Genomic DNA, 15279 nt, shown 5'->3' with positions numbered 1-15279 from the left:
GACTAACTGATTAACAATCTTTTATTGATTAAAAATGTGCCTCTGATTAAAAACTTATCAGAAATTGTTAGCCACAATAGTTGAATGGGCCCTCTAGATTCAGATACTTTGGAATGCTAGTAGTTAGAGGACAAGGAGTGGAGAGAGATCTGTTGCCTTCATGGACAGCTAAGGACAGAGGTGAAAGCTGTTCCCTAGTTCTGCTGGATTTCTCAGCGGCCTTTGATACCATCAACCATGACATTCTTCTGAACCGTCTAGAGGAGCTGGGGGCACTGTTATACAGTGGTTCCACTCCTTCCTCCTAGACCATGTCCAGAAAGTGGTGTTGGGGGATGAGTGTTCAGACCCCTGGGCTCTCACTTGTGGGGTGCCTCAGGGCTTTGTCCTCTCCCCCATCCTTTTTAACATCTACATGAAGATGCTGGGAGAGATCAACAGGGGGTTTGGGCTAGGTGTCCACCAGTATGCAAATGATAGCCAGCTCTACCTCACCTTCAAATCTGAACCAATGAGGACAGTGAAGGTCCTGTGTGAGTGTCTGGAGGCAGTAGGTGGATGAATGGTGGCTAACAGATTAAGGTTGAATTCTGACAAGACAGAAGTACTGTTCTTGGGGGGGGGAGATGACAGGGCAGGTGTGGGGGACTCCCTGGGCCTGAACAGGGTAACCGTGCCCCTGAAAAACCAGGTGCACAGCCTGAGAGTCATTTTGGACACACAGCTGTGCACGGAGGCGCAGGTCAATTCTGTGTCCAGGGCAGCTGTTTACCAGTTCCATCTGGTACGGAGGCTAAGACCCTACCTGCCTGTGGACTGTCTCGCCAGAGTGGTGAATGCTCTAGTTATCTCCTGCTTGAACTACTGCAATGCGCTCTATGTGGGTCTACCTTTGAAGGTAACCTGGAAACTACAACTATTCCAAAATGCGGCAGCTAGACTGGTGACTGGGAGTGGCGGCTGGAACTATATAACACGAGTCCTAAAGGATCTTCACTGGCTCCCAGTATATTTCCAAGCAAAATTCAAAGTGTTGGTGCTGACCTTTAAAGCCCTAAACAGCTTTGGCCCAGTATACCTGAAGGAGCGTCTCCACCTCCATCGTTCAGCCCAGATATTGAGGTCCAGCTCCAACGGCCTTCTTGTGGTTCCCTCACTGCAAGAAGCCAAAGCAAAATAAAAAAATTCCTTCAGTAGCACCTTAAAGACCAACTACGTTTTTATTTTGGTATGAGCTTTCGTGTGCATGCACACTTCTTCAGGTATCTTCAGGTATCTTCTCAGTAATGGCACCCTTCCTGTGGAACACCCTCCCTTCAGATGTCAAGGAAATAAACAACTATCTGACTTTTAGAAGACATTTGAAGGCATCCCTGTTTAGGGAAGTTTTTAAAGGATTGATTTTTTAAAATATGTTTTTAGATATGTTGTAAGCCACCATGAATGGCTGGGGAAACCAGCCAGATGGGTAGGGTAATAATAATAATAATAATAATAATAATAATAATAATAATAACAACAACAACAACAACAACAACAACAATAAAAATTTATAGGGCATCTCTGCTAACTACTGTTGCAAACAGGGTGCTTTGGTCTGATCCAGCAAGGCTCTACCTAAATTCTTATCATTATGGATCAGAAAAAAATGTGCATGTGAATCCAGATGTCCCTTCTTAGCAAATTTAAGGCAGCCCAAGCTTGCTAATCTGATGGCACCATGATGAGTGGAGGGAATCATGTTATTTGATGGGGGTCTTTTACATTATGGTTTTTTCTTCCGCCTGCCAGAGGTTATATAAGGAAGCATATGAGAAAGCAAAAGGAAGCAGCATTAATTACTGTGACACTCCCAAATATCAGATTGACAACGTTCTGAAAAACTTCAGCGATGTAAGTATGGCAGCAATTAGATAGTGGTCCCAATGAGACTTCCATAAACTGGTTAGTTTGTTGTAACTTTCGGCACTTCTCCTCTAGGTTAAATATAAAGAGGGATATCAGCAGAATATCTTGGGCCGGTATATAGGCACCTTTGAGGACCCATACCAATCACACTGCATGAAGGTTGCAGCCATGAAGAGCGATGTAAGTATGGATTCCACTTCCTTAACCTGTTCAGATAGAGTTCGTGGTGGTTATTGACCTGTTGTGGCTTTTCCTAGAAAAACTACAAAGCCGACTATGAAGAGGACAAAGGAAAGGGCTACTTCCCTCAGACCATAACTCAAGAATATGAAGTCATGAAGAAGTTAGACCAGTGCAAAGATGTGAGTATTTGCTTCCTATGGAATCTTACCTTCATCCTATCTTATCATATGCTACGTGATCAGGAATTTCAAGGAGTTTATGGAAGGAGCTAAAGTGTTTCCTTTTTAAATTTCTTACAGATTTTCCAGAAGCATGCAACATTTAAAATGTGTAAATCACAATTTAAAACACAGATGAATTAACAAATATACATCCATATTAACATATATACACTAGCCAAAGATCAGGCTTAGGCTAAGTACTAATTAATTGCATCTTCCCTCTTTCGAAATATTCATCCTGCTAATAAAAGGTCTGTTTTGAGTCAGGTGCAAATTGTACATTACTCACGAAGGCATGTAATGGAGCTGTAATACTTCTCTTTGACTGAAAAGCAGTCATAGAAGGCAGGTTGTTATTAGTGGGGGGAGAATATGAGGAAGAGAATGATTTTGAGCTGGAAAATGTCCAGCGGAGAAAAGCTTCAGCTACTTCTCTGCTGAGAATTCCAGCCTCTTGGGGCTTTAATTCATTAAAATAAAAATGGTGTGGCGTTCTGCAGTCATTTGCATGTGAATTGTAGCTAACCCTCAGGTCCCATAATTTTGAAAGGTGACATCTTCATATGTTTTTTACAGGTTTCTTGTGACATCTGCTGGCCAGAATAGGCTTAGCTTTTTCACATATTCTCAAGTAAAACTATGCACAGTAACGTTGTGCACTCTCTTTAGCCACAGCAGGGCAAATAATGGTCTATGGCTATGATTTATATATACAGCCAGCCCAGCCATCTATATATATGCATGGTGCTTGGCAAGTATAGATGGTTTTGTGTCAGGTTTGCACCACCACCTGTGATTCTGTTGTCTGTGAAATCCCACAAGATTATGTTGAACAGTAAATATACTAAAAATCTGTTTCATATTTCATGAGCTGGACATCTGAAGCCTGTTGAAACTTTATAACTTTGATAGTCTTGAGTGCTTTCAGATCTGCAAAAGACAGTCTTGCAATTTTGGTTGGCCAGTAGTATATTTTGCTGAATAAATGAATACTGCTGTATCTGAATTGAATTAGAAGGCTATTTATTTACATTTTTATTTATTTCATAAAATTTATGTACTGCTTGATTTGTCAAAGCAACAACGACCTCAAAGTGATTTACTGCTGTATAATTCTATTATTACTGATACCTGCTGGAAATTAAATGTCTTTTTCTTTTTCTTCCCTCTAGTATACCTACAGAAAGCATCCTGATAAGCTCAAATTTACACAAGTGACAGACTCTCCTGTTCAGACACAAGCGCAGATCAATTCCAAGCAGCTGAGTGATGTAAGTTACCTGGCAACTCAAACAAACTCCAACTCAAGCAACAAACTCTTAGGTTTCACGAGACCGTGTCTGGCAAACAAGCTTCCGGTGTTGATGTTGTGGCTTCACCTCGCGACAACACTGGAAGTGACCCAGAACAAACAGATCAACAATTCAGAAATGGGCATAATACTTGTTCTGTAAGATGACTCGATAGATTTATGCAGAAGCAGGAATATGCACTGGCCTACTCTGTTAACAGAGATGTGCGGATTCTGGATTCCTTGAAAGGTTTATGCCAGGGGTCCCCAAACTACGGCCCCCGGGCCGGATGCGGCCCAATCGGCCTTCCAATCCGGCCCGCGACGACCCCCGCCGCCCGCTGCCGCCGCCCGCTCTCGCGGCGCGCGGCGCAGCGGCGATCTAAAAAATCGGCAAAAAATCGCCGAAAATCCTTTGTGCGCATGCGTACGGGCCTCTCCCGACCCGGAAGAGGTCATTTCTGGTGCACTTCCGGGTCGGGGGAGGCCCATACGCATGTGCACAAGCGATTTTCGGCGATTTTTTTCCCGCCCGTGTGCGTGTGCGCATGCGCACGGGCGCGCACTCCCCCGCCCTCCGGCCCGCTGCGCGCGCACTCCCCTGCCGTCCGGCCCACCGCGCGGTCGGCGCGGCGGGCACCGGCCCGCCGCTCGGTAAGTCTGGGGACCCCTGGTTTATGCCCTTGACCTGAATCCTTGTCCCTTATCTTGTGTGCATGATAGAAATGGTTGAACAATTGTCACACAAATGGTGTGTATTAGAGAGGGTGAATGTTCTTACCCCTTACTCAGTTTCATTGTGCTGGCATTTCAGCTGAAGCCCTCAATGTCGTTATTTGTTCACCTGCATTTCAGCTGAACTACAAGGCCAAACACGAGAGTGAGAAATTCAAATGTTCCATCCCTCCGGATGCTCCCTTGTTCCTTCAGTCCAGAGTCAATGCATATAACATCAGTGATGTAAGTACATTAGAACTTGACATGTTCTTTCTAGGACTGAGCTTTGTTATTCAACGCTGGTGATCTGTGAGCCCTGGGAATAGTAGACTTTTATGTTCATTAGTTGCTTATGAATGTTATCAGCTGCTTTTGTAGGGGAAGGATTGTATAATGAAGCAAACTATTCTCTAGCGATTTTATTTATTTTCTTAAAAAATGTCTTATACAGTTAGAGCAATTATATACTCTCTGCAATATTTTCTTCTTCTTTGGCGATCACTTGTAGCCGAGTAAGATTGCCTTCCATGAATGTGGTCTTAACAATGTGTCCATAAGTGGCTGTGGAGGCCAATTCTGCATCTTCACATCCTTCCACAGTGGGGACATAGGTTTCCGCGTGGGAGTTGACCATGGTGAGGATTTGCCAAGCGTGCCGCCTTCTTAGCACGTTTCTCCCTTTCGTCCTGAGTTCATGCTTCTTCAAAGTCCATGATGCCTTTGGTGAAGGCTGTTCTCCAATTGGAGCACTCATAGGCCAACAATTCCCACTTGTTGGTGTTTATACTACATTATTTTATTTTATTTTACTCTGGTAGCCTCCCTGAGATCTTATGATGAAGGCCTATATAAAATTCTAATTAATAATAACAACGACAAGAACACCATAATAAATAGATTGATTTTTGCATTAAAGGTAAAGGTAAAGGGACCCCTGACCATTAGGTCCAGTCGTGACCGACTCTGGGGTTGCGCGCTCATCTCGCATTATTGGCCGAGGGAGCCGGCGTATAGCTTCCAGGTCATGTGGCCAGCATGACAAAGCTGCTTCTGGAGAACCAGAGCAGCACATGGAAACGCCGTTTACCTTCCCGCTGTAGCGGTTCCTATTTATCTACTTGCATTTTGACGTGCTTTCGAACTGCTAGGTTGGCAGGAGCTGGGACCAAGCAACGGGAGCTCACCCCGTCACAGGGATTCGAACCGCCGACCTTCTGATCAGCAAGCCCTAGGCTCAGTGGTTTAACCACAGCGCCACCTGGGTCCCTAATATTATGTCCCACCTTCCTCATGTTATTTGTTTCTTCTGCTTCTGTGTCAGACTTGCTATAAGTACGACTGGGAGACGTTAAAAGATAAGAAATTCGAGATCAAGTTCGATGCCATTCCGATTCTTGCCGCCAAAGCCAATCAAAAAAATGCAAGCGATGTAAGTGTTGCAGAGAAATGCAGTTTTCAGGCTGATTTGGATCAGCTTGCAGTGCAGAATGTTGAAGGCCATCAATGTCTTATCCCCACGTAGGTGGAATATAAGAAAGCTTATGAACAGAGCAGAGGGAAGCTAGTTGGAGCTCTGAGCATTGAGGACGATCCCAAGTTGCTACATTCTCAAAAAGTAGCCAAACTGCAAAGTGATGTAAGTACCCATTCCGTACATGCTACACCGGTTAGCACTGATAGGAGGATATCTGCAGAGTACCAAATTCTTCATCCATTTATTTAAGTACTTCTGACTCTCTGCAATAAAACTATTCTGAAATATTTGCAAATATCATAATGTGTAAATCACATCCAATACTGATGTAAATAGTAGTAGTAGTAGTAATAATAATAATGCTACATATTAGAAGAGTCCTACAGGTCTTTCAAAAGCTGTTTCTTTCAAGCATTGATGAACCGTCGTCAGTTCTGTAGTCAAAATTATGAATCAGCAAGTATAGAACATTCCATCTAGCGGGACTCCCCCAGGCCACGCCCTTTGCCAGCCCTGTTCTGCATGCTTCTTGATTGCTTTTGCCTAGCTGCTATGTGCCTGTGAATTTTGATAACGGTCTGGATGGATAATGAAGAGGTAAGTGTGTGTGTGTGTGCCTTTGCCCAGCGGGTGAGGAATGGATGTTTATAGAAACCATCTCTGACTTTCACATGGCTGGAATAAAGCCTCCTATATTAAGTTAAGAAAGTCTGCCCAGGATCCAAATAGCCAAGCACATGTGCCCAAGCATGCTGCCCTCACGGCCTTCCCCATTTCACCTTTTCTAGACTAGATCCTAGTCATGCTGCAACCCAGGCTACCTCAGCTCTTGGAGTGACTTTTTGTGGTTTTTGAGGAGCAGAAGGGTGGAGCCCTGAATAGCCTTGCTAGTACATGTGCAGAAGCTCCAGTATATAGACAAAAGGGCTACCCATAGCTATCTGGATCCTCTCAGCTCCATCCTAGGACCAAATAGATAGTGCACCGTCTGTTACACTGTCGTTTATATAGACAGTCGTACTTTGGTTCTCGAATGGAATCCATTCTGGAAGTCTGTTCGACTTCCAAAAATGTTGAAAACCAAGGCACGGCTTCCGATTGGCTGCAGTAGCTTCCTGCACTCAACCGGAAGCCGCGGAAGCCACATCAGACGTACGGTTCCAAATAACGTTCACAAACTGGAGTACTCACTTCAGGAGCCAAAACGTTCGAGAAAAATGGTTAATTAAAGAAGTTAAGATCAGGTTTTAACATTTTTGAAAAGGTGATTAAAATCAACAGTGGCTAAAGAGAAAAAATTAAAACATGTCAACATGTCTATCTGCCTGGATGGACTTGCCAAAAGAAAAAAAGGTTTTGACAGGCACTGAAAAGATTACAGTCATACCTCGGTTTGAGAACACTCCAGTTTGAGTACTTTCAGTTTAAGTACTCCGCGGCCCCGGAAGTGTTTACCTCTGGGTTCCGCAGTGCGCGCATGCGCAGAAGCGATCTGTGTGGTTCGCGCATGCGCAGAAGTGCTCTATCGGCGCTTTGCACATGCACAGAAGAGTCAGTCTGATTAAGTACTTTTGGGGGAGCGAATGGCTCCCCGGAACCAATTGAGTACTTAAACCGAGGTACCACTGTACAGTGAAGCTGTCTGCCTGCTGTCAATTGGCAGGGAGTTCCAAAGTGTAGCTTGCTGCCACACTAAAACACAGATTTCTTACACCCTCTTTTCTGCACCCCTTTGCTCTCCTTTCACAATGCTCTTCATTCAGGTTCAGTCGATGTGTAAAAAAACAAAAACAACAACAACAAAGTGTAATGACCAGCACTTTTATTGCTACATAACAACTTTTATATTTCGCTCCCGGCAGAGACTATATAAGGAAGCATATGAAAAAGCTAAAGGATCAAGTATCAACTACTGCGATACCCCGAAGTATCAACTTGACAATGTGCTGAAAGGCTTCAGCGATGTAAGTGTGGTTGCAATTGCTCTTAGATTTATGGCCGAAAGAAGGCTTTGGTAAACCCCATTATGCATATTGTAACAATTATGCCTATTGTAACTTTCGGCACTTCTCCTCTAGGTTAAATATAAAGAGGGATATCAGCAGAATATCTTGGGCCGGTACATAGGCACCTTTGAAGACCCATACCAATCACACTGCATGAAGGTTGCAGCCATGAAGAGCGATGTAAGTATGGATTCCACTTCCTTAACCTGTTCAGATAGAGTTCGTGGTGGTTATTGACCTGTTGTGGCTTTTCCTAGAAAAACTACAAAGCCGACTATGAAGAGGACAAAGGAAAGGGCTACTTCCCTCAGACCATAACTCAAGAATATGAAGCCATGAAGAAGTTGGACCAGTGCAAAGACGTAAGTCATGGATCCTGCAAGATCTTACTTATATCCTGATTTACTTCACATTATACAGTCAAGATTTCCATGGAATTAACGGAAGGAGCCGAAGTGCTTCCTTTTTAAAAGTTCATTCTGTATTTCCAAGCATGCATTGGATGCAAAGGCCCTTTTGTGGGTCCTGCCAACATCTGAAGGATAGTTGGTGGAAACTTTAGTGAGGACCTTCTCTCTTGCTTTGCCTAAGTTCCTGAACTCCCAACCCTGGAAGAGTCATCTGCTTGGAAGGCTTTTCTTTACTACCCGAGCACCTTTTTTTGTTTGTTTTGAGAGCCTTTGGGCATGGCTGATTTAATGTCGTCATCTTACCTGCTGCTCTTCTTTTGTTTTTCTGTACAGTTGTACCTCAGCTCCTGAATGCTTTGGGAGTCGAATGTTCAGGTTACCAGACAGTCAAAAACCGGGAGGTTTTCAAATGGTTTTTTTGGAAGCCGAACGTCCGGCATGGCTTCTGTTATTTCTTCCGGTGCGCTTGTACAATCAGAAACAAATCAGAACGTTTTTGGTTTCTGAACGTTTCGGAAGTTGAACGGACTTCTGGAACAGATTCCGTTCGACTTCCGAGGTACAACTGTATTTGCTATTTTAGGTTAATTATTTTTAAACGTTGGGCGGTAATCCCATTCAAAGTAGACGCACTGAAATCAATGGAGTTGGCAAACTCAGGCCCGTTCATTTAAATGGGTCTATTCCAGGCATCCCCAAACTCGGCCCTCCAGCTGTTTTGGGACTACAACTCCCATCATCCCTAGCTAACAGGACCAGTGGTTAGGGAGGATGGGAATTGTAGTCCCAAAACAGCTGGAGGGCCGAGTTTGGGGATGCCTGCTCTATTCTGAGTAGGACTAGTCTCGGCTGCAACACTTGGATACCAACTGCCTTGGTATCCCTATGGCTATTTGAAGAAGGATATACAGTTTTTAAATAACCATAGCAAGAAAAGAACTACATACTAGAATTCTACTTACTTAACGTTTTGAGGGTGGGACCTCATATGGACACGCATACACATGACGGGGGCACATTTGACCCCAACTCCACTTTCTCTAACATGCAGTCACACACCAGACAAGGAAATCTGGCTCTACGCCCACCAAGCAGGAATCGTGGCCTGCAGAGAAGTACCTGCCATTGCTGGCTTAAGTGAGAGACGAGGACTCAATGAGTAAAAAGAGAGACAAAATTAGCAGGTGTATACACACCAGTGTCGGTACAGAGTTGACAAATTGTGCACCTCAGTTTTCTGCTAATTAATAAAAATGAACCAACAATAAAAACTTTTCAGTCACCTCTCCTGACATAATAGCTGATGTATTTTATCAGCTATTATGTCAGTGTTTGCTTTCAGTTTGTTCTCACAAATTAGAGATTTGATGCTTTTCTTTGAATGAAAAGCAACCTTCTTGGAGGCCCCCCCCCCCTGCTCTTCTGTTCAGAACTGTAGCTTCCTGGGGCTGCTTTTCATTAAAATAAAACTGTTGGGTCTTTTTTCACTCTTATATGGGTCAAGTATTCTTTCCCCTCAACCTATGCATTTTACAGGTTTCTTGTGACATCTTGTGGCCAAAATGTGCTTTGCCACATGTATGCTTTCCCAAGGAAAACCATACATACCAATGCTATTCACCCTTTATAGCCATAGCTGTGCAAGTGATGACCTCCATCACTGTCTGTGTACTGTGGCAGAGTTGGATTACGCTTGTGATACCCAGGTAAAATCTACCAGAACATTTCACACTTCCCTGGCTGGAGGACATATGAGATCTCTTGGATGCTTCATATTTTTGACAGTCAGAGAACTTTAAGATTTGTGAATGGCAATGTTGCCTCTTGTGTTGCCCCCAGTTATACTTTTGCTGAATGAATGAATGGCAATGTGGTATCTGAATTGGTTTATAAAACTCTATTTATGATGTTACTGATATCTCTCTCTCTCTATCTATCTATCTATCTATCTATCTATCTATCTATCTATCTATCATCTATCTATCTATCTATCTATCTATCTATCTATCTATCTATCTATCTATCTATCTATCTATCTCACCATAATCGCAATGCCTACTGGAAATCAACTGTCATTTTGTTTTATTTTTGCTTTCGTGTCCTCCTAGTATGCCTACAAAAAACATCCCGATAAGCTCAAATTTACCCAAGTGCCAGATTCACTCGTGATGGTACAAGCACAGATTAATTCCAAGCAGCTGAGCGATGTAAGTTACCTGACAACTCAAAAACATAAAACTCCTGCCTCGTTTTATGTTTCACGGGGCCTAGCTCCCATCTTGTGACAACACTGACTCAGAATATTATTTATTCATCCTACATTTCAGCTGAACTACAAAGCCAAACACGAGAGTGAGAAATTCAAATGTTCCATCCCTCCGGATGCCCCCTTGTTCCTCCAGTCCAGAGTCAACGCATATAACATCAGTGATGTAAGTATGAGCCTTCACTTGTTAAATAGGTGGATGCAGCCATTTAATGGAAACAAAAGGATTAATTCAGATCTTCTGGTAGACCCGATAGGATAATACTGAAATGGCCAAAAAGCAGGGGAGAGCAGTACAGTATAACAGGAAATCCATTTCCTAGGGTTTTTTTTTTTTTAAGTTCAGGCCTGCAAGCCTGATGAGAAGAGTGCTTACAATGCCATCATTAAGTAAAGAGTTGCCTCAAAGCCAGGTCTTGGCTCATCTTTTGTAGATAAAGCAACTAGCCATGTTTGTGCATCTGTGAGCATGCTTTGACCAGTTTGCTGGACCCCAATTTTTTTTATCTACCAGCTCCAAGATGTCTTCTCTACAACAGAAACAAAGCATCAAGGAATGTGATTGGAAAAGATCAGATTTTATTAGAACAGCTGATGTACATGATCTCTCCAAATAGAGATTATAATTGTGAACCATTAACTGGAAATATATTACAGCTATGTAATTCCTTTTTTTAAAAAAAACTTGTGACAGCTTCACTGCTGGGAAAGGCATACCTTGTGTTGCAAACTGTAGTGGAGACTTGATTATGAACAACACTATTAAAACATGGGCACATGGCAGAAAAATATTTCATGGATTGCAGCTGGACTTAAACTGAAACTTAATAAAAACCCCAGGAAGAAGGAGGGTTTAAGAGAGTGGTTTTCATCAGTTGAAAACCATCTTCAAATTTTTTAGTCATTCAAAGATATCTTGATCATATAACTACAGTCGTATCTCGGCTCCCGAATGATTGAAAACCGTGAGTGTGTGTTCCGGTTTTCGAATGTTCTTTTGGAAGCCAAATGTCCGATGGGGCTTCTGATTGGCTGCAGAAGCTTCCTGCAGCCAATCAGAAGCCGCGCTTTGGTTTCTGAACGTTTTGGAAGTCGAATGGACCTCTGGAACGGATTCTGTTTGACTTCCGAGGTACGACTGTATATATTCTCTACAATCAATGCATAGATTTTATGTCATTATAGTCCTGATATTATGTCACACCTTCTTCATGTTATTTGTTTATTCTTCTGTGTCAGACTTGCTATAAGTATGACTGGGACACGTCGAAAGATAAGAAATTTGAGATCAAGTTAGATGCCATTCCTATTATTGCTGCCAAAGCCAATCGAAAAAATGCAAGTGATGTAAGTGTTGCATAAAATGAAGATTTTTTTAAAAAAATAAAAATTATTTGTATTTCTATGCAGTGGCTACAAAATGTAGAAGACCATTAATGTCTTGTCCCCATGTAGGTAGAATATAAGAAAGCTTATGAACAGAGCAGAGGGAAGCTAGTTGGAGCTTTGAGCATCGAGGATGATCCTAAAATGCTACATTCTCAGAAAGTGGCCAAACAGCAGAGCGATGTAAGTACCCGTTTTGTAGACATTGTAGTTAGCCCTGGTAAATGCCAGCCAAGTGCCAAATTATTTGCAAACATCAAATTATTTAGATACTTTTAGCTCCCTCCATTCCACAAAACAAGAAGCAAAGATAAGTGGCAACATAAAAATTCCTAAATAAGTGTAAAAAGAATAACCTGTGATTTATATCCAATACTGACTTAGTCTTGCTAATGAGTGCCAGGAAATCACAATTCTGAAAGATATTCAGGTTCAATCTTTAAGTGAAATTAACACGAAAATGTTTCCCTTCATGATGAGCCATTGATACCACAAAGTTCCTGTCACCAGAAGTCATAATTACAAAGGCTATGGACTTAGTTGAGAAAATGAGCCTTTTTTTTAATACAGTAGGATTCGCTTTCACATAAACATGTTAAGATTGTGTTGGGCAATTATAACTTAGTCCAAAAAGGACTTGGAGATATTAAGCGGAGATGAGAACGTCAGTACCTATTTGATGGCTATTCAGATCATCCATCTTAATGCTTAAGGCAAGACGTTAACCAGTGAAAACAGAATACTGTGTTGTCAGCTCTGCTTCTGAACTTTTGTATCAACTTTGTCTGACATGTAGTGAAAACTGCCATACTGTAAGAGACTGATGGGTAATCCAGTGTAGAATGCCTATTGGTCTGGTTTGATGCTTTTTAGAGGTTAAAGTTCTGCTAATACTGGTCCTATTAGCTAATAATAATATGATCTGGCTAGATCCAAATGTTTAGTGTGTTTTTACTGTATTGCAGCAACCCAATCTTGATATAATTAAGGCATGTCTCACCATAGCCATGCAAGCAGCCTGCATTTTACAAAGTATTAGGGTTGGTGTTTTTTCTGAAAGTTCTAACTCTTAAAGGTACTTGTAAATTTTTTTCTAGCGTGAATACAGAAAAGGTTACGAACAGTCAAAGACCAAGTACACCACGCCATTAGACATGATCACAGTTACACAAGCAAAGAAAGCACAGGCCAATGTCAGCAACACAGACTACAAGCATCTCATCCATAATTACTCCTATCCTCCCGACAGTATTCCTGTGGAACTTGCCAAGAAAGCTAATGCTATACAGAGTGAGGTAAGTAGTTATGCTTGTCTAGCATTGCTCAGCTAAGGAGGGTTTCATACAAACTCAAAAGAGATGCGATGTTTTCCCTAGGCTTTTCCTGGACTCAACAACAGCAAGCCACAGAAACCATGCTAGGGCTGGGATAAAGTGGAAACATCAGATGTTAGCGCAGCCTACGTACTTCCTATATTTAATTAGCTTAAAAATCTAATTCTAAGACGTTCACCACAATGCCAAGAATGAAAAGGCTCTGGCAGCTTAACAGACCCAAAAGTTGAATGAAGAATAATCAGTAGGGAATAGCAGATGGCTCCTTACCTTTTTAGGGACACGGGTGGTGCTGTGCGTTAAACCACAGAGCCTAGGGCTTGCCGATCAGAAGGTCGGTGGTTCAAATCCCTGCAACGGGGTGAGCTCCCGTTGCTCGGTCCCAGCTCCTGCCCACCTAGCAGTTCGAAAGCACATTTTAAAAAGTACAAGTAGATAAATAGGTACCGCTACAGCGGGAAGGAAAACGTCATTTCCGTGTGCTGCTCTGGTTCGCCAGAAGTGGCTTTGTCATGCTGGCCACATGACCTGGAAGTTGTACGCCGGCTCCCTTGGCCAATAATGCGAGATGAGCGCCACAACCCCAGAGTCATCCTCAACTGGACCTTGTGGTCAGGGGTCCCTTTACCTTTTTACCTTACCTTTTTGATTAACTTTCTGAGAAAGGGTGAATAGAATAAGAGACGTTTAGGGGGGGAAGCCTCTGTTGATTTGAAAAGCAAACATTTTCTTATGCTTAGAAGTATAGCTTTTTCTGTGGTTTACCTGCAAAGCAAAGGAAGATGTGGATTCACTTTCATGTCATTCCTGTGCTTCATTGTCCGTTGATTGCGGTGCATAGTCTAGTGATCCAGGAGTTGAAGCATCAGCTTCTGGGAATATTTACATTAGTCATGCTGGCTGGGGATGATGAGAGTTGGAGTCCCCCCAAAATATAGAGGGTTCCCGGCTGGTGATGTATGTTCTTAAATTCTATACGCTGGATTTGTAGAGGGTTTTCTTTGTGTAAATTTAGTTAATTGCATTTTGTCGCTTTTATGGTCTTTCCCAGAATGAATACAGAGCTGACTACAACAGCGATATGAAAGGCTGTGGCTGGATACCACTTGGGTCCCTAGATGCTGAAAAAGCCAAGAGAGCTTCTGATATTATCAGTGAGGTATGTAGACCTAAGTAGAATCAACCTTATTGACCCTGATCTAGGCCAGCTTAGGGATTGTGCTGCATGGTGAGAAGCTTCCTAACACATGTTCCTATCTGACCGAGGAATCACATGTACAAACTGATGCTGTGTACTCTGTTCCCTAGCCTTATCGAAAAACAGGCTGCACATGTGTAACTCGTTTCGAAAGCTAGTTTGGAAGGGCAGGCTACATTTGTTCCCGTTTCGAACACAAGAAGATGCCCTTTGCCTAATCATACCACAGACTGAGCTAGCCAAGGTTCTCCAGGGATTGAGCCAGGGACCATTTGTATGCAAAGCACAATCTCTATTACTATGCTATGATCCTTCCTACTACAGCCGTACCTTGGATCTCGAACGCCATGGAACTTTGACGTTTTGGCTCATGAATGCTACAAACCCAGAGTTAATGTTCTGGTTTGTGAATGTTCTTTCGGAACCCAAACATCTGCCGGGGCTTCCAGTTGCCTGCAGGAGCTTCCTGCAGCCAATCAGAAGCTGCAATTTGGTTTTCAAATGTTTTGGAAGTCAAACGGACTTCTGGAACGGATTTCGTTCGACTTCCAAGGTACGACTGTACTCTGTCCCTTGTTTCTGAGCAAAACAGCAGATCAGGGGTTCTATGTTTTCAAAGAAGAACTTTGTCTGTGTTGTTTTAGTGGATGCACTCATTCTGATGACACACTGGCAACTAAAGTAGATAAAGTACATGCAAGTTAATACAAGTCATTAGCATCGTGGCCCACACCTTGTTTTAGACCACTGGTGTTGGATGCAGATTAAGGCTACAATCCTAACCCTATTTACCTTGGAGTAAGTCCCATTGACTTGACTAATACTTACTTCTGAGTTGGCATGATTAGGACTGTCCTGCTAGCTGAACTTAGTTTCAACTGAAAT

At 42.6% G+C, this 15279-nt stretch overlaps 1 protein-coding gene across 48 annotated transcripts in view; it reads left to right on the top strand.

Moving 5' to 3' along the window:
- The window catches only part of NEB (nebulin), a 165752-nt gene that overhangs the window by 21433 nt on the left and 129040 nt on the right, over nt 1-15279 (top strand). For all 48 annotated transcript variants that reach the window (XM_060279866.1, XM_060279768.1, XM_035131587.2 and 45 more), the window contains 16 exons: nt 1792-1893; nt 1981-2088; nt 2166-2270; nt 3485-3583; nt 4459-4563; nt 5642-5749; nt 5843-5956; nt 7657-7758; nt 7873-7980; nt 8058-8162; nt 10319-10417; nt 10538-10642; nt 11716-11823; nt 11932-12045; nt 12960-13157; nt 14248-14355. In XM_060279866.1, coding sequence (XP_060135849.1) covers nt 1792-1893; nt 1981-2088; nt 2166-2270; nt 3485-3583; nt 4459-4563; nt 5642-5749; nt 5843-5956; nt 7657-7758; nt 7873-7980; nt 8058-8162; nt 10319-10417; nt 10538-10642; nt 11716-11823; nt 11932-12045; nt 12960-13157; nt 14248-14355 — 1788 coding nt within the window. The remainder of the gene's footprint in view (nt 1-1791; nt 1894-1980; nt 2089-2165; nt 2271-3484; nt 3584-4458; nt 4564-5641; nt 5750-5842; nt 5957-7656; nt 7759-7872; nt 7981-8057; nt 8163-10318; nt 10418-10537; nt 10643-11715; nt 11824-11931; nt 12046-12959; nt 13158-14247; nt 14356-15279) is intronic.

This window comes from Zootoca vivipara, chromosome 1, assembly GCF_963506605.1.
Source record: "Zootoca vivipara chromosome 1, rZooViv1.1, whole genome shotgun sequence".
Taxonomy (NCBI): Eukaryota; Metazoa; Chordata; class Lepidosauria; order Squamata; family Lacertidae; genus Zootoca; species Zootoca vivipara.
Note: the sequence above shows the minus strand (reverse complement) of the source record. Positions and strands in the feature narration are given on the sequence as shown.